This window comes from Rhamphochromis sp. 'chilingali', assembly GCF_963969265.1.
Source record: "Rhamphochromis sp. 'chilingali' genome assembly, chromosome: 17".
In the NCBI taxonomy this organism is placed as follows: domain Eukaryota; kingdom Metazoa; phylum Chordata; class Actinopteri; order Cichliformes; family Cichlidae; genus Rhamphochromis; species Rhamphochromis sp. 'chilingali'.
Window position 1 is genome coordinate 26,259,770 of NC_137944.1, and position 20,251 is coordinate 26,280,020.

A 20,251-nucleotide genomic window follows, 5' to 3' on the forward strand; every position below is an offset into this window, starting at 1 on the left:
TAATATCTATTGACTTAATCTAGACTGTCTAAATTTATTCCACTTGTGCAGATTTAAAAACTGTTTTCAGATTGGCATATCAGCATAAGTATAGTATGTTATAGGAAGGCACACACACACCTGAGATGAAATCGCTGAAGACTCTTTATCTAACATGTTCATTTAAACTGAGGAAAGATCACTTCTGTCAGGTCAAGGTGTGGTTTTGCGAGTATGTTCCGGTCATTTACAACAAAGTGAATTCTCCACAAGTTTGACATTCTATGGATGTCTCAACTAAGCTGTCAGATGGTCACACGTGGAAGGAAAACAAAAGGGAAAGGCCAGTGTCATGGTTTAGTTTAAAGACATAAGTAGCTCGACTGGCTTTGGTTATACTCTCACCAGAAACAGTCCTATGGGCCCTCAGTTTTGGACAAAGGTAGGAAAATAATACAGCAGATATCAAAACTGTATTTTTACAGAGAAAATTTTTTTTTCAATAGATAAACTGCATTTCATAAATAGGAGGTCCCTAAGAGTCATCACAAGTGGAAATGCACGTCTCACCCGACTTCAATACACAGAAAGAATGCATGACAGGTGGGGCTGGCTAAATGCCTTGCTCATCTTTCACACCTCTTCATCAGAAACCTGTTGTTATTTTAAGTGCCAGAGGCCGCAACATGTTTGTCGGCTTGCCATGCAAAAAGGTGAGCACTACTGTACTTCTTACTAATCCTCATTTGTTCTTTTTCAGTCTGTAAAACTTTTAAATTACCCAGCTAATACATGCAGCTCTTCACCTTCAACAAGCATAAACGGAGTTTCGCAAGACGCATTCTGATCTTTACCAAAGTCAAAAACAGACGCAAAATCTAAATATGACACCATTGCTTGGAGAGCTCATTCTATGATTCGTGTTTCACAAATCTTAGGGCTTCTTTTTAAAATAATCATTTCAAAACTAACAGTAAACGTACGTTACCACCCTTCCTGCGAGGCCAAACTACAGCCTGTTTTTAATGTTTGAGTAATAGCAATCTTTCATTGATTACCTACCACTCACAGCTAAAACACCTCTTCGGTGCCACCTTGTGGTTTTAAATGTACGTCAAAAATAAAGTGTCATGAAACAAGTTTCCTTTTTGATAAAGCACATAGTTAGGGAATCCTCCCTTAGTTATGCTGCAATAGGTGTATGTTGCTGGGGGATTCCTATGATGCATCGAGTATTTCTTCTTCAGTCACCTTTCTCACTCACTGTATGTTAATAGACCTTTCTGCATTGCATTCTGGCTCTGTTCCACAGCATGACTTTTATCCTGTCTTCCTTCGATTGTTGGGTTTTTCTCTGTATGCGTTATTGTAAGGTCTGCCTTACAATATAAAGTGCCATTAAGCGACTGTTGTAGTGATTTGGCACTGTGTAAATGAAACTGAATTGAGCATCGTCTCACAAGTCACAGTAGATGCAAGTTGCTACCCTTTCTGAACTAGGTGTAGTAGTAGATCTGTAACAGCTACTTTCTACTGCAATCTTGTTTGTACTGCAATGTTTGATTTTTTTTAATTAATTAATTTTATTTATTTAAAACACCAGATGTCCCAAAATGGATTTGTGTCCTGCGAGGACCAAACTGGCAGGACACACAAACTGGGGATTTTCTGCCACATGATGGCACCAAAAATGTGCAACAAAAAGTTACTGCCTGTTATCTGCTTCACTGATCATAAATGATCTGAAGACTCGCACCATTCCTGCTGATAGTTTAAAGATGTTCATAATGTAGAGGTTGCAAAGCAAAAATGTATTTGATAAAGTCTTGTGATATGCCAGTAAGTAATGCTATTTTCTTGTGCTCTATACTCTTAAAATTGTGCTGCTCATCTCTTTTATCGTCACAAGCCAACATGCTCAAAACATTGTTAAGCTTGATGCATCAAACGGAGCAGGTTTCACTTATTCAGTGTGTTACAGGGTCAAGGTGTGGTCACAAGCTCAAAATTCTTTCCATTTTTTCCTTTTAACACTACTTAAAGTTTTATTTGTTCGAGTAAATAAAGACATCTGGTCAAATGCCAGCTTCAGACAAAACAAAAAAAAATGTACTCATGATGGCAAACACAGTTGTGTTACATAAATGTGACAATATGAGGGCAAGTGCTCTACGTGTCAGGACTTGACAGTGGCTGCCCACTGCTTCACTGAATAAATGGGTTAAATGCAGAGAGAAATTTCCCCACGGGGATCAATAAAGTATAACGTATACATTTTAAAACACAAAGCATGCAATGTGGATATTCCAACCATCCTACATCTCCAGAAGCAGGAAGAGGGCCACCTGTATCATGAAGGACCCCACTCACCCAGCACACACACTTTTGTCCTGCTCCCCTCAGGCAGGAGGCTGAGAAGCATTAAATGCAAAATCACCAGACTGAGAAACGGCTTCATTCCAGAAGCTGTGAGACTTCTCAATGCATAAATGGACAAGAACTGCTATTGTAGCACCTTAATCACTACTGACACTGTCACTTTATCAATGCTGGTCATCACACCCTGTGCTGCTAAACGTTTTATACTTATATTTATACCTACATTCTATATCCATACTGGTACTCAGGTTGTTGAATTCTACTTATCATATTATTTATCGTATTATTTTATTACTTGTTATTCTGTTTTCTTTTTTAAACAAACTTTAAAAAAAAAAATACAAACTTTACAAATATGAGGATTTGTTGTGTTCCTGTCCATATGGATAACAAATAGAAAAAGACTTGCATCAGATGTGGCCTACCTCATATAGTGAATCATATAAGGCTTATATGATTCACTTATGAAAGTGGCCACTTTCATTCATTCATATATATATATATACACATATATGATTCACTTATGAAAGTGGCCACTTTCATTCATTCATATATATATATATATATATACACACACACACACACACAATTTTTCTAGGGATCTTATATCTGTTTCCACTCTTGTATGCATTTCATACAAGTTTCATACCAGATACAAACTTTATAAGATTTATATACATCTGGATGGATTAAACAAGCAGCATGACAAAATTAGCTTGGACTTGGGAGAAATGATGTATATTTGTATCCATTTTGTGCTTATAATTCAAAAACTTAACTACAACTACTCCTCCACACTGAAATGACACAAACATAAACTGATAGACTGAGCCTCTAGGGTTGATTGGATGGGATGATGTTGATGGAGGGGGCTTTTTAAGGTTTTGTTTTGAACTGAACTTTCAACCCCTTGTTACTTACATCTCAAGACGTTTGTATGAAGGTACATTTTGTTATCCTGTAACAATTAGAGTAGACTGGCAACATCTATCGCATGCTCATTGGATTTGCTCAGCCTATATCATTTATTTACAGAGCTGAGTCTAAATCACTTAACGTGGAACTTTCTCAAGGGTGTGTTCATGATTCACAGGTATGTAGAAATCTGTGTTGGTAAACAAGGCAGCTCATCAACTGCTTTCCTGATTATCACAGGACGTGTTTAATCTTTACACATTTAAGATGCCTCATTGAATGACTACTGTACATGGTAATGTGTAAATGTGAAGCTGTGAGTTTAGAGTCACTAAAGATGGTTTTAAATAACACAGTCTGGCGTGTGCCTGAAGCTACACACTGTGCATTCCAGCACAGTAGCTACAGAGGCAGCAAGAATGAAAACTTGACACTCAAATAGGTAAAACAACTCTCACTTGTTCTCTCACCAACTTTCCCTTAATACTCTTACCATGAAATGGCAAAAAGAGTTTAGCGCATTTATTTTAAGTTTTATAGTTAAAAACACTCTTGGAGTCCAAGGAGCTTTTTCTACATTACAGAACTTTCCACTTACCCTTCATTCAGGTCAGGCTGGGCTTCCTTTGGATGCTCGCAGAGACCTTCTGCAGTGTCACTATCAAGATGGTGTGTGTCTGCGTTCGATGCTGACAGCTCAACTGCCACCTGTTCTGGCACTGGTACGGTAATGTTTCTGTCAGGGCTCTGAGTAATTGTATCCACCCACTCAGTGCTCCGTGGAACCCTATTGTGTTCAATCTCTGTGGCATCTGATTGCAGGTGAGTGCTGTGTGTCAGATTGCCCATGACAGCCTCTGCTGCCCCAGCAGTATCTGTTAATGTGCTGTTTGTTATGCCCATGCTATTTTCTGTGTCTTTGTTGCCTTCACCGGTCTTGTCTGCATTCACAATCAGTGGAACTTGCTCTTCTGTCTCTGTTATTATATGTACAATCACATCCTCTTCCTTTGTGTGGCTGGAAGTAGCATGCTTGAAACCAAAATCAGTGAAATCTTTGTTAGGCAGAGTTTCTTCCACCTCTGTTGGAAACAGGTTCTCTCCATTAGAGTGGTCTTCTGTTTCCAAGTCTACAGTCCAGTTTCCCCCAGACTCTTCCACCTGCCCATGCTGCTCACTGGGAGGAGCAGCAAAACTACATACCATCATTGTGTTCACCTGCTGAACCGGTGTGGCTAGTAAATCCTCCTTTCTACCCTCCTCCTCTTCTTCTTTCATTTGTGGCCATACAGCAGTTGATTGTTCTTCCACCCAACTCTCAGATGTTCCCATTTCATGCATTTGAAGAACAGAAATCGGACAGTCAAGTTGTTGCTGTACTTCAGTTTGGCCATTATAATCCTCTTGCTTTTCTTCATCGTCCATTTTGTCTTCTTTCTGTTCCATTTTCACAATCACGACCCTGAAATCTCCTTCATCTCTCTGGCTGATCCCTTTATCCATTGGCTCCGAGTGCTGTACGATTTCCTCACCTAGCCTCACAATGGACTCTTCTCTATCATCCATTGTGAACATCTCTTCGTCCCCACTCTCCTCTGCATTGTCCTCCTCAGCACTGTAGTAAATCTCCTTTGTACTTTCATCATCTGATCCAACACTTAGATATGCTGGACTTAAGAGCCTGTCATTTCGCACCGTTGGTCCAGAAAGGGCAGAAAACTCATCTGTCGTTTCAAATTCTACCTCAAGATCCTTCACCAGATTCATTTTATCAGGCACCGAAGAGCTACAGCCTGGATAAACGTTTGTGTCGTCTGTGACTAACTCTTTGACTAGGATCACTCTCCGTTTGGAGTCAGTAACCTGAGCATCTATCCCGTGGGATGTTTCATAGTTGGATATGGGAGGGGCAGAGTTCTGACACAAAGGGCCTGACCAGACACTGTCGGTAACAAGGCTTTTATTGTCCGATTTCAACTGTGAACGGGAGCGGGTCAGCTCAGAGTAAGAAATGCCAGCACTGTCAGAATACTTGGAAGCTGCACTGAGAGAGGTAGGCACATATCTGTTTTGGTTTTCTGGGACTGTTTGAATCTGAGAAGCAGAAACTCTGGAGCTCTCACCAAAAGAGCTTCCCTTTATTTCACCGATGGAGGCCGACCCATCAGGAGCATCAATCATTCTGCCAGCAGCCAAGTCAAGATCACGAGAAGTTAATGTTTGGGAGTACTGAGTATTTGTTTCTGCATGACTTTCATCGTGGGTTTTGACAATGACAAATTCTGTTTTGGTGTCAAGAAGTCTTTTATCAGTGCAGATATGAGATGATGGGCTTAGGAGTGAAGAGATTACCTCAGAGTTAAAATTCTGGGGGAAAAGTGACTCGTACAGAGCTCCATAAACTTTATCTTGATGGATGGGAGCAGTGCTGCTTTCGCTGCTAACAGCTGAGGTTGTGCTGACACTCTTGGCATTTTCAGGAAAAGACCTCTCAGTGTGAGAAATGAAGATTTCCTGATGGTTGGCAGCAGAGTCTGCACTGCTAGCTAACTTGTCATTTTGAGGATCAGGACTTGGCCCTGTAACAGTGGTGTAGTTACTGTTGTCAACACTTGTCAGGGAGGACTCACTATTTGAAATTGTACTGTCAACTGTGTCAGGGGCATCAGACTGATGATGTGGTAAAGTCCCACTGGTGGATTCATTTTCTTGGGGGATATAATCATAAGAATTATTGCCCGAGGCGACAGTTGCTGCTTCGTAAGCTGAACTGTCAAGCACAGTTGGTGGCTGGCTGGCTAGAAGGGTATGTTCAGCCTGGGTTTGAACAACAGAAGCTGTTTCTGAAGTAGCTATCAGAAGAGCTGATTTGACATCATTTCTGCTTGAGCTGTCGTGAACTGGAATGTTCTCTTTCTCCTCCAGTGAGCCGGTATCATCAAGTTGCAGCTCAGGAATGGAAGCAATTGGAGCTCTCAGGGTTTGCCTCTGCACATCCGAAAGATCAGAGGCATTCGTAAGAGGGCCCTTTGATTCTTGTTGGGTGTTCACAGTGATAACTGGGACTGACGGGGACTGTGCCGAAAGAGTGAAGTACGAGTCAGTTTCATTTGCAGCTACAGGGGGAGGTGAAGGGATGTCAAATTTACTGTCGCTGTCAAGCTCTGGTTGAGACATACTGAACTTCTTTCTGTTCCCTGGGTCCCGTTCCACAGGTGTCTAGAAGAAGATTAGTTATACTTTAACTGATGAAATACACAATACAGTTTTAACCTGAGAGATCTGTGTTTTTACGCAATGATTTGTACCCATGTAAACAAAAATCATTATTAAAGTTTCACATTATGAAGCTGGAGGGGTAGGTGATGCAGCATTTCACTACTCTCACCAGCAACCCAAGATTGAGTTATAGACATAGATTTTCACATTTGTGCATTAGCGACCTGTTCAGAGTGTACCCCACCGAGTTGAATAAATGTAAGCAAATAGATGGGCAGATTGATTCTGTTTTTATGTTTTAATACTTTAGCATTAAAACAAATTACTTGGTTGGAGTTAGGAATTAAAAATTACCGGGTTTGGTTTAGAAAAAGTTCATGGTTTGGCTTTAAATACAACAGCTGCTACTTCTTTTACAGCATATTCAACAATTCATGCCCATGAATATGAGTGCAATTATATGATCATTTCACAATTTGCTATGAGACCGAGCTGAAAAAAGAAACCCAATAAATTTAGCACATAGCAATACAAAAAGTATTATCAGGACAGGACAAAATTGCTCTTAGTGATTTTAAACAAACTCAATTTTTCAAAAACCTACAATATTGATTCACTGTTACCTCTTCCTGCTCCTCGATGCCTTGGGTAGGAAGACCAAAAGTGCTCTTTGACATATTCTCTTCATCTTTCTTCTTCTTCTTTCTAATACCAAATGAAATGGTTGCAAACCTCTTAGGCTTACGTAGGTCCATCTCTGAGTAGCTTAACGCTTTGGCCTTAGAAAGACAAAAGTACAGGAAGTAAGGATGGAGTGTAAAATGCTCCTTAATGCAAAAGGAAAGAATTTGTTAACAAAATACACGAGGTGTAACTACAAATCTCTATGCATGAGACTTGTATGGCTTTATGCCATTAAAAGCAACATACCTTGCTCAAACACTACCCTTCACCAAAGAAAACACATACCAAACATATTATAATCCCTTGCTACATGTTAATTAGAAACCATCCCTAGACTGTGTATTCCAATGGTAAGAATGAGGATATTACTCAATTATACTGTAAACAAGAAAGTGAGTTGACACCCTAACTTCATTCCTAAAAGCTGCTCCACCCTGAGAGGAATGAAAAACTAGTAGAACATGGTTAGCTAAATCACCAGCAACAGCACTGCTGATTAAACTATTATGATTAATGAAACTGAGGGCAAGAGAAAACAAACAAAAAAAAAAAAAAACAAAAAAAAAAATCGGATCCTATAATTTCACAGAACTATAATTAAAAAAAAAACAAAAACAAAAAACGCTGCCAAACAAAGCAAAAATAAATCCATTTATTATGTTAAAAGTCAAACTTTCAAAAGTAGAGCATCAAAATACTTTAATAATATTTTTTGCGGGCTTGTCTAGGGAAACATTGAGTCAGAAGTGGTGATGCTCTTCTAGTGGTTATGTTTTGTCAATCACGAGTGAGAAAGGAAAGTAGAAGTCATTACTTTCTATCAGACAACAGTGAGATATCAAACTGGGTGTGCCTGTTAGCATTCTTTCTTTGAGGGAGAGTTTGGAAAGTATGAGAAGCTAATAAAGCATCTAAATAGAGATTTAAATAAAGTTTCAGTCGAGTCAGTGGTTTCTCCTAAATGTGAAGTCTCATATGTTAAGTAAGCTATGTTATCAGAATAATACTTTACGTAAAAATGTGGACAACCACAGAAAACAAAACTCTACAATCTATAGGGAGATTAAGATTTAAAAGGCTAAAATATTTATAGGTAGGACAAATCTTTCTTTGTTATTTCAAATCAGTGCGAATCCAAAAATCTCAGCTCGACTTATAATTAAATTAAAAAGGAAATAAGCGTTTCTTTTTCAGCTAAATATCTCCATGAATACAATTTAAAAAAAAAAAAAAAAAAAAAAGCTTCAAGTCCTCTATATTAGATGAAAAAAACCAAGGGAGACAATGTATATAACGAATAAGCAACTGCATGTCAGAGTTCCCAACATGCTCATAATACTGTTTATGCATTCTACACTTATGGAATAAGTCTATCTTAACCTTTGGACATTTCTGGCAAACAGTGTAGCGCCTGGTGGGGAAACGAGAGTCTTTTTTCAGACTTATTTGATAATGAAGCGCATTATGTTCTGCAGTCAAAGAAATGTTCCCATCCATCAGCAATGTTAACCTACTCTGCTGCCAGGCCTTAATCTTCACCACAACGCTGCTTAGCAAACTTCTAGCACCCTCTTCTGGTGATAAATTCCACTTGCTTTCCTTCTTCATTATATTAACATGAGGGCCTCTAGAGAGTTGATGCCCTATTGTGAGTAGTCATATACAGGGATTAGATCATAAGCAGGGCTCACTTTTATAGGGATAACTCAGTTGAGAATTTAATAATCCATCAACAAGACTGTACTGACATGTACAGTGCACATTTGAATCATTATGAGAAGCATCGTTCTGTAAAATAAGACCCCGAGCTATGCAGTAAAACACAGCTGGCATAGAACCAGCATTGAAGAAGGGCTCATGAGGTAGCATTATATATGTTTAAGAAAAGAAAAAAAAAATCTGGTCCCAAGAAACTTCTTGTTGAGACAAGTTTCCGATTTCTGACTGCTCAGAGAAAAACTTTAGATTTGTCCTGCAATCCGAGAGGGGAAGATTTAAAGATACAGCAACAACTGGATTTTATTCACAAACTTGTGTCAAAAAAGGAAACGTATCATCTAGGATTACTTGCGTGTGATACATAAAAGTGAAACTGTAGTTTGAGTCGGCTCTATCACATTTCATGTGAACATCCTGCTTTTACCCTCAGTCTTTAGTTCTGGGTAATTTACAGCCTTGTAGAGCCTTGTGCAGTTTCCTATGTGGAAAAAAAAATAATAGTGAAAGTTTCTCATTTACAGCAATAAATTAAAAAAAAAAAAAAAGGGAGGTGGAGATAGAGAATTGCCGGAAACAAATGAGGTGCAGATAACATCTTATGAGGAAACTGGTAACACTTTTCATAATGATGATCATCTGAGGGCAGGGCAGAGTGGTGACTTTAAACTTGTTGCATGTTGGGCAGTCAGCCATGAGCTTTCAGTTGCCAAGTTTGACAAAACACTCGTCGTCTATAGTGGCTGTCTAACATTATCCTACTTTATTCAGAGCCGTGACACTGCAGGTTTAGGGAGAAATATCAAAACGAATCTCCTGCTTATATTTGGGTTCAAAAGCTGAGAAGCAATAAAACAAAAGAAGAGCATTACTGTATTTTAAAATAAATATATTCATTATTTATTTTTTAATTATGAAACTGGAGATTTGAAATTAAATATGCAAGACTTAAAAAAAAAAAAAAAACCAAAAAAAAACCCAAAAAAAAAAAAAAAAACCCACACACCTGACAAACCTTTCACACAGGGATGTTTGTATCAGCACCACATATTAATGAACCCAAAGTATTTGTTTTCTTCCCCCTCCTACAGCTGGTATAGTTTACTACTTGTTGTTTTTGGGTTTTTTTTTATAAATTGCTGACTACAATGTTATCTTTATGTAACATAATACACAGTTTCTCAGTGTAGTTACCAGAAAATAAATAGAATATACGAAATTTCCAATAACTGCATGTGAAAAAGAGCTCACTAGTTACGACATCTTCACTGACCTTAACCCTAGGTGCGGTGGCATAAACAGGAGGCAGCTTGCTGGCTGGGTCATTGTTGTCAGAAGCGGGCTCTTCGTCGTCTGCGGTCTCACTGTTCGCAACAGCTCTGAGGAGTACAAAAGTTTAAAAAAATAAAAATAAAAAAAATAATTAAAAAGTGAATGGATCGGAAATATGCTGAAAGAATATCCATGATTGACTGACCCCAATTACAGAATTTGTACTACTTACAGTGTAACAAAGTAAATTATAGGCTATGCTCAAAACTATGAGGAGGTTTATGTAACTCATGTACTATTGTGTGTATGTATATATTGACAGATTTATTGTTTGCCATCCAGTGTGTGCATTACAGAGGGTGCAATTTTTGTTGCCTAACAAAATGAAACAGTGAATCACTGCTAATGGAATGCTGAACAGAACCGGCTACACAGAAAGTGAGCTGGTGCTTCTTAGAACTGAGATCAATGTTGCGAACAAAGGTAAATCAGGCCATTAGGATAGATGACGTACTTAAAAACGTACGCTGACACCTAAAAAAAAAAAAAAAAACACTGTAAAGAAAAAAGGTTGTTTTTTTAATTGAATTGAATTATTAACCAATTGGACCAACCAACCAAGTGGAGCGACAGGTGCTGCCTTTGTTCGGTCATCAGCACGGCCTCTAATTCATGTACCGCTACAAAGGCTTCAAAGTCAACAGAGAAGCTCCATCAATAATCACAAGCTGTCACTTCATTAAACAAGCACAACAAAGGTCTCTTTATGCGCAGGATTTTTCCGCTTTACACGACCGGATGCTCAGACAAGAAGCCAAATGACAAGCAAACACGTGGAGCTGTCACAATTTATAGATCACTGTGTTGAAACTCTTCTAATCCAAACACACTTATTTGCCACAAGTATGCATGAATATGCATTTGGCCTTTATGTGTACTGTAGAGTTAGGTGAAAACTGCTCAGTCTTTTTTGTAGTTTTACTGATAAAAGCTGATATGCTCAGGCTGCCTTAGTCACACAAAGGGTTTTTTTTTGTTTTGTTTTCTCCCCCCTGTGGTTGGCAACCCAAGAATCAGTCAAGTAACTAACCACTGCAGTATCTGAGACACAGGAGTAGTTTCTGGTAGAACAGATGTCCTAGAACAAGAAGATGAGTCATATCTTCGCCCCCGGGTGAATGCTGTTTACATATCAACACACAAGACACCCAAAAATGTGCAAAGCCTTTCACTGTGTGAAAATGCCACAGCTTAGACTTGTGGAAAAAAAAAAAGGGAAAAAAAAATAAAGGTCTTCCTTTGATGAAGTTCAAAGTGCTTCCTGTACTTTCTGTCTGTGCAATGTGAGAGTGTTAAGAGATAAAAATCAGACCTACTAAAGTCCTGAAGCAAACACACAAAAATAGTTACTACTTTAAAGGAAGAGTTTCACATTTTTAACACATCTATATGGTAAATTGTTAGATGGGTGGTGATCAGCTTAGTTCAGCATGAAGTCTTTAAATCATAGTTATTTACCTGCCTACCCAGTCTTCTAAGCTAACCCCATACACAAACACGGGTATCATTTTTTACTCTGTAGTCACCAATGACCCACTACTCTACAGTTCCATTAGATGACCCATAATTTTAACATTTCAGAAACAAAAATAACTTTTATACTGCTAGTACTAGATACTCGTTAGTCCTTCACCGTGTCACTTTTGAGTGAAGAGAATGAGGGCTTCTTCTATACTAGCTGGTTATGAAAACTACACTTTTTCATTACACCACATATTTCAAGCCTGTAGAACAAAAATGCAATCCACTTTTTGGCCAAATTACATTTCCTGTATTCCTTAGTGTTGAATATTTCACAATTTTACTCTCATTAAATTGTGAACATAATCTTTAATCCCTGAAATGATTCCATCTTGAGCCATCAGGTTATCACTGTGTTCAAACTTCACCAAAGTCTGACCAAGTCCTACTGCCTGTAATGATTGTTGTGAACTGTCGACATGCAGAATGGAGGACGAATAAACATGGTAGGAGCTCGTCCGTCTTTTGCCTGGATGACCTAATTATTATGTACAATGCCAATGCATTATTTCGGTGCCTGGGTTACTGAGCCTTTATAAGTTTGATCCTTTTACTATGTAAAAACTACATCTGGAAGTTCATGTTATTTTTTTGTTTTTTTTTTAATGTTCATGGTCTTGTCTATGTGAAACTTTATTCTAATGCTCTGTGTGCATGCAGTGTCAAATCAGAAAGTAATACCTGCTCTTATTAAACCACCTAGTAGTGGGTAAACACTGTAAATGAATACTTGATTATTCATTAATCCACACCGAAACAAACATGTTGCTAGTATTTCAAGAGAGCCTTATTGCCAGCTGTTGGCATCACCACTTTAACGCACCTCTTTTAAAGTATAACACCTTCATGTTTAACTGTTGTGTTATTTAGAACAGCGGTCCCCAACCCCCGGGCCTCGGACCGGTCCGTGAGTCGTTTGGTACCGGGCCGCGAGAGTTGAGGCTCAGGTGTGAAATGTATGGTTTTCAGGGTTTTTAAATCGGTTTTCAGCGTTATTTTGTTATCGTTTTGATCGTTAACTCTGTTTTCCTGGGTCTTTTCACGTGTGTTATGAATAAATCTTTTTTTCGGTACCGGTATTAGTTTTAATTTGTTGTATTTATCCGCGACACCTTAAAGGCCGGTCCGTGAAAATAATGTCGGGCTTAAACCGGTCCGTGGCGCAACAAAGGTTGGGGACCGCTGATTTAGAATACACAGCTATCACCATTTGATGCTCATCACCACAATCACGCACTTTTTAGAATACAGACACAATAAAAGCGTTAACAACGGTTTCTTTGTCATCTGCAGGAAAACATCCCACAGTTTAAAAACATAAATAAATAAAATCCATGTTTGTGTGGCAAGTGTACTGATAAAGATCCAAAGAAGTGTAGTGTTGACAGTTATTTGGAAGACCAGTTCTCAAATTTTGGATAACATTTACTCTCACAATTGTTGGCATGGGAGGTGTTGAGAACTCTGATGAAGTCCAACAACATGACCCATCACAATTTTCAATCTGGGAAAGGAAAAAACAACAACAACAACAACAAAAAACCCAACATATAGCGAGAGAGTTTTTTTAAATTTGGCTGTTGATTCTTTAGAAACGGCAGCAGAGGAGCTGAAACACTTCTTTGCTCGCTTTGAGGTGTCCCACCCATCACAGTCCCCTTACCAAAAAAGGGAAGAAGAAAAAAAAAAAAAAAAAAAAAAAAAATCTACTGCAACCTGCCTGTATGACCGGCCAGTAGTGCTCACCCTGGTGCTGACGTGCATTGAGAGACTGGTCTGGATCATATGTCCTTCATCCCTCCCACATTTGATTCGATTTCCCGCATGACACATTTGAGTCCCCTGCTCTTCATACTGTACACCTACGACTGTGCTCCCCCACTCATCACAGTATCACCATTGTCAAATTTGCAGACGACAACACTGTGATGTCATTTCTAGTAGGGGTGATTCTGCCTAAAGGGACAAAGTGGTGTGGATGACAGGTTGGTGCAGGGACAACAACCTGCTACTGAACACAACCAAAACCAAGGAGATTGTTGTGGATTTCAGAAAAAAAGAAAACAGACATTAAACCACTTTACATCAATGGTGTTGGGGTTGGACTTCCACTTCCTGGGAGTTCACATCACAAGGACCTGTCCTGGGGTGTGTACAAAGGGGAGCTGGCAAAGAAGGCTCAGCAGAGACTTCATTTCCTGTGAATCCTCAGGAAAAATAACATCCCTCAAAAGCTGCTGTTGTCCTACTATCAATGTTCTATCAAAAGCATTCTATGCTACTGCCTGTGTGTTGTTACCCTCTCTGGACAAACTGCAAAGCTCTCGCCGTCACAGGAAATACCATAAAAGACAAAATAAATAAACAATGCCCAAACTCATCATGCACAACAATTAGCAATAATTTGATCTCATTGTGAAAACACGTTTCCAATAAGAGCTGCAGAAAACCTCCCATTCTTGACATCTTACCTCTGAAATATTATTTGAAGTTATCAACTAGACTGTCCTTGTCAAGTGGAATCAATGCCCCTTTATCACCAAGAACTGACTGAATAGAACAAATATGCACGTATGAATGACTTAAACAGCATTGTGTAGCAATGCACTGCTCAAAGCATATCCTTGGTTTGAAGTACAAGGCCTTCTCTGACTGATCCATTTTTCAGCACTTTGTTATACAATTTAATGCAGTGGTGTGAAGAAGAAGAAGAAGAAGAAGAAAAAAAACCCACTGCCAAAATACAGCATTCTTAACTCAACACACATTGAGTTTTACCTTGCTTACTCTTCTGGAACAGACATAACAGGTTCAACAATACAGTGACTTATTGTGAACTCAGCTGGATGTATTAAACACCCTTGTGCTGAGACATAAATGTTACCAGCATGCATCACCAAATACAATAGTGTAGCTTGTGTGTCCAATTGATTTGTAGTTTCATGACAATGCAACAGGCATGTGGAGTGGCAGGTTTGTCTACAGAACTTCCACTAATCCATAAAGCCACAAAAGAGCGCGACAACCTAAAGAGTGGGTGTGTGTGGTTTGTTTGGAACTTCAAGTTTCCTGCAACGTAATACACTGGTGGTAAGGTTTCCAACACATCCAGTGTGACTTTGACCTCACCCTTGAACTTTATGAAAAGAGATGGGAGTCAAAACAAACAATAAAATGAAGATTTATTTCTTAGATGATGAAATCCTCAAGTCTTGATAGATAAAATCTGGAACATGGATTAAAACAAAATCCTCAAACTAATAACAAAAACAGATTCAGTCTACATCTGGAAACAAGTCTATCTTGGTTGACCATCCACAATTTAAAAAAATCCTTTCATTCACAGCAAAACAATGTAATGTAATTCTGCACTTAATAGTTTATAAAATGATTTCTAGATGTGGCTCGTATAGACAATCAGTGGATAAAAGACTACCAAGACTGACCTGAATATATGTTTCATTCTGCTTTATGTTTACACTACTGCAATATTTGATTGATTATCAGGGCAATCGTGGCTCAAAGAGTTGGCAGTTTGTCTTGTAATCGGAAGGTTGCCGGTTCGAGCCCCGGCTCGGACAGTCTCGGTCGTTTTGTCCTTGGGCAAGACACTTTACCCTACCGCCTACTGGCGATATGGCAGCCTCGCTTCTGTCAGTCTGCCCCAGGGCAGCTGTAGCTTGCCTCCACCAGTGTGTGAATGAATAGTGGAATTGTAAAGCGCTTTGAGGGCCCCGAAAAGCGCTGTATAAATGCAATCCATTATTATTATTATTATTTTTGAATGATGCATGATTTTTTTATGCATCGTTTAAAAACTTTACCCTTGCATAACCTCCATGTGCAAAGGCAGTCACAGTGTCAGCTCGCTGTTTATTTTTCTCTGTGCAAACACAAACCGTCACTGGCGCTCGTCTACAAACACATGAACAATATGATTCTATTGTCCTGGCCTGTGATTAGTAGCTTAACCTCCACCCCACCTGTGTCTATATGCACACCCAATGGTGACTTATACATCCTTACAGCTTTAAAGCATGTCTTGTTTATTGCCTTGCAAACATTTGTGACCAAAATCACCATTCACACATTTTATTCTGCTACCTGCCACCTACTATGAAACACCTAAGACCTCAAGGTAAGGTTGAAATCTACCAACCAGATCAACTAAGTCAATGTTTACCCTGGAGAATAAAATGAACATATCCTGTTTTTTATGACTTGGAACTCCTGAAACCGTTGGGGTCTCATGCACAGCTATAATTTATGAATAGACAGCATAAAATGGGCCTGTGAGGGAGGCCCTGACAGAAAAGTCTAAACTAACAATATAGAAAAAAAACCTATGTTTACACTGGACGCCTTTCCATTTGATTATTTTCGTCTGGTTTGAATTCTGCATTATATCAGATAATGGTAAAATGAAACACTCCATCTGAAGATTGAATTTGAGCTTCAAGGTGATTTTTCTAACAGAACTTTGCCTCAAAAGGGGTGGGGCTTGTGAAATGGCCTAGTTAAGCACCAGATTTGAATTATTGGAGGTTACAAACTGAGGACACATGCAAACGTTTTGCTGCTGAATTTATTTATTTTTTGCATGCAAGCTCGATATCAGTTTCCAGCATGCCATATCATAAGACTATGGACAAATATGCAAAAAGCATGTTTCTGCTGAAGGGGACAGTGCTAAGCTAAGTATGCTCTTACTTTTATCCAACTCTAAAGTCCCTTGTGGCTCTATAATTATATTTAAGTGTACTACCCATTTCAAAAGTTATTGGGATGTTTGCCCAAAAGCTCACAGTCTAGAAACATCTCAACTTTTTTTTTTCCACAGCAGTGAGGATTGCTTAATTTGGACTTTTCATTTAGGCTACCAATGGAAACAGCAGGCGCAGGCTACTTGCTGAAAACTAAAGTTTATCTGAAGCTTTGCTGCTCTTTAAAGCGTCAGAAGCTGCTTATTACCCCTTGAGCAATACAGCAAATGCAGGCATGAAAACAGGTCACTGAGTCAACATCACGGCACTGGGTAAGCATACCTGAGCACCTTCTGGCTGTCATTAGCTGACTTCTCAGAGTCCTTCTTGGACTTTGTCTTGAATTTGAACAACTTGAACTTCTTCTTCTCCCCTTCGTTTTTCTGCACATCCTTCTCCACCGATTCGTCCAAGTTGGCTTCGCTCTTGGAGAACAAACTTTTCAGAGACTTTCTGGTTGAACTCCTCTTCGCCATCTCTAGTCTACTGGGTAACGTCAGAGGGCCGAGTGAGTCGGGTCTTCTTCCCCACTGATCATTCAAAGCCGATGAAAACAGGCGAGGGGCAGAAAAGACTTACTGACAGCTGTTGCTCTGGCTGCCTCATTTTGTGTGCAGCACGCAGAGCTCAGGTGCGGGACACGCCCCCCGGGGAACACCCAGCTCAGACAAACAATGACACTCACTGCAGATGATCACCGGTCTTGTTAACATATTTTTGCAATGGCAACAACTTCGGGAAATTAGTGCAATTTGTTTTTATTGGCTTTACTGTCTTTGGTGTTACGTAGTTCAGCAATTATTACCCACAGAAATTCAACGGTTTATTAAAAATACACTGTCAAGGGCCTTAATATGCATATGTAAAGACCATAAAGGCCAAATTTTTACATTTTTTTTAAATAAAAAAGATGTTTTAGGTGCTAATGTAATAATAATAAGAATAATAATCTCGATTTAATTAATTAATGCTTTAGTCAGATATGAAGGGAGCCTTAACATGGTCAAAGCTTTCTGCTTTTATAAATCTATCTATCTATCTATCTATCTATCTATCTATCTATCTATCTATCTATCTATCTATCTATCTATCTATCTATGTAATGATAAATCCACGCGTAAACGTATTACTTTACACTGATGCGTTACAATGCGTTGTTTGTATGCAGTCTCCACGGTTCTAGGACGACATCGCCTGGCCTGTGTGCAGTTTGCAAGTCAATCATCAGGCGTGTAGATTGCTTTGCCACAAGATGGCATCCCAAGATTGCTCAGTCAAATCAGAGCGCTCTAGCTGCTCAAAGTTCAAGCATGTTACCTGTTAAACCTGTTGACTGAGGTGATGGATTGTGCATAAAATAAGGAACAAACAGAGAATAAACTGATTTCTTCCTCCTTCTTCCTTGTTCCCAGTAGCGTTACAGGTTATGGCTCATATAACTCTCTCATGTGGCGATGAGTGAAGAAAAAGAAGCCCTAATTTGACTTAAACCGTTTCTGATAAGATAAAGAGTCGTCATTTGTTTGGTCATACACTAACGCTTTGCTGCATTTCTTTACTGAGAGGGCCCCTACTCTTTTTCTATCATGGTGCATGACAGAGAGAGAGTGAGCAGATGACAAAGATAAGACATGGAAAACACAAAACACATGATCTCGCTTTTATTGGGGGGGTTGGGGTGAGCTCATTCTGGTCACATTGTACTGGGAATCCCCTTTGGTGGCCTGTTGGAGCACAGTGTGAGAGACTTTGAGAAGAAAAGGGTGTTTTTGAACATTGGGGGCTGAAGATTTAGGTTTAGCCCAGGAAAAAAAAAGATTAAAAATACCTTAAAGGTTTAATCCTCACAATTACTAAAAATGTACATGTACCAATTTGTGCATCACATTCTACAGCGAGAGACTCCGTGACATTCCTCTCCTATACAGTCTAGTTTTACTTTATATTTACTTTAACACTGCTTCCCCATTGCCAACTCTACCCAACCAACCAACTAAAAAATTAAATAAAATAAATAAATCATCTATCCAGTCCATCGATGAAAGAGTTAGCTGCAGTTAAACATAATGTGCTGGAATCAGAGGTTAAAATGAAGTAGTAGGTAAAATCCTGTGAAATGTAATTGTTGGGTTTTTGCTGATTATCAGCAAATGTTCTGAAGCAAATGAGAGAAATTGTGTGATTATGAACTCACATAACAGAATGAAAACCACCCATTTTTTATCTTTATATGTGAAACCTTTAGACCCATTTAGCTGACTGCTACAACGTCACAACCTTGTGTTATTACTCAGTGCCCCACACCCATGTTTATTGCCTTTACCGCTGACTAAAAATAACTGCTACTGAAAGTCAAACATTAAGGCAGGATGAAGTTCAACAGAATTTATTAATCCAGGTGAAACATGATTCAAAGAGAGCGCATAAAAAAAAAATTGGAAACATTTGAAAAAACCAACACATTTGTTGTCTTTTTACAACAATCACTGGCTATCAGTGAGCTAAACTGAAAGGGAATGCTGTCAGGAAAAAGGGCTGTGTGTTTGTTCACTCAAGGCATAGCCACCGGCATGAAAAAGCACGCAAATAAACACAACCATCCCTTTTAACATTATCGTCCTTGGAATCTTTCTCTTGAATTAAGACAGAAAGCTATTTGATGCTCAGGGGTCATAGCATTTGTTCGTGAGATAAAACATCACGAAACGATTTGGTGCTTGTCCAATACAGGCCCTCCTCTCCAGGTAAGAGGCCAAGGGGCAAGAGGCTTGGTTTACTTTTAAAAACAGTCATCAGTTACTCACCTATTGCTCTGCTGCTGTGTATAATGTTAAACAGACATGTGACCAATTGCTACAAACTTAACTTTTATGTTTTTGTTTAGGTTTTTTAAACTGCTTACATTTTATTATGTAATCTTTTGCCAAATTATTAATATTTGAATTTAAGCAAACGTCCTTTCTCTCACACACAAATTGGCCACATCTATATACCCACAGTATGAGTATACTGTGAGTATACTGTGAGTATACTGACATGAAGAAAAACAGATTTGAAATGTTATGGATAGCTTCAAGCATTTCAGATTGAATAAGTCACAGTTATATGATTAATAAGGGCAGGTCATGTGTTTTAATTTACATCCTCTTTTAATCACCTTCTATTAACTGCCTAAAGTGTTAAATTCAAAAGTGGTCAATCACTTACTGTAACAACTTCTGATGTCACCTTGCTTTTTTTTCAATCTGACAGGGTAAATTTCCCAAATTACTAACTCAAAGGTAACTTGTTACAAAGTTATCAAACCCCAATCCTGTGACTAATGGACAATCTAACACAGCGGTCCCCAACCTTTTTTGCGCCACAGACCAGTTTATGCCCGACAATATTTTCACGGACCGGCCTTTAAGGTGTCGCGGATAAATACAACAAAATAAAACTAGTACCGGTACCGAGAAAAAAGAAGATTTATTCATAACACACGTGAAAAGACCCAGGAAAACCGAGTTAACGATCAAAACGATAACAAAATAACGCTGAAAACTGATAAAAACCCTGAATACCATACATTTCACACCTGAGCCTCAACTCTCGTGGCCCGGTACCAAACGACTCACGGACCGGTACCAGTCCGAGGCCCGGGGGTTGGGGACCGCTGATCTAACATACAGTATGCACAAGCCACAGTGAAACTAATTCTGTGAGTAGCAATTTAAGGTTATATGTCATAACCCTTCAGCATC

At 38.9% G+C, this 20,251-nt stretch overlaps 1 protein-coding gene across 1 annotated transcript in view; it reads right to left on the bottom strand.

The window, feature by feature from the left end:
- crybg2 (crystallin beta-gamma domain containing 2) overlaps nucleotides 1–17,086 on the bottom strand; it is a 37,416-nt gene extending 20,330 nt beyond the window's left edge. The window contains exons 1-4 of the mRNA XM_080863632.1: nucleotides 16,791–17,086; nucleotides 10,166–10,271; nucleotides 7,116–7,271; nucleotides 3,872–6,492 (exon numbers count right to left, since the gene is read on the bottom strand). Of these exons, the coding sequence (XP_080719758.1) occupies nucleotides 3,872–6,492; nucleotides 7,116–7,271; nucleotides 10,166–10,271; nucleotides 16,791–16,984 (3,077 nt within the window). The 5' untranslated portion in view covers nucleotides 16,985–17,086. The remainder of the gene's footprint in view (nucleotides 1–3,871; nucleotides 6,493–7,115; nucleotides 7,272–10,165; nucleotides 10,272–16,790) is intronic.
- Between the last annotated feature and the right edge of the window lie 3,165 nt (nucleotides 17,087–20,251).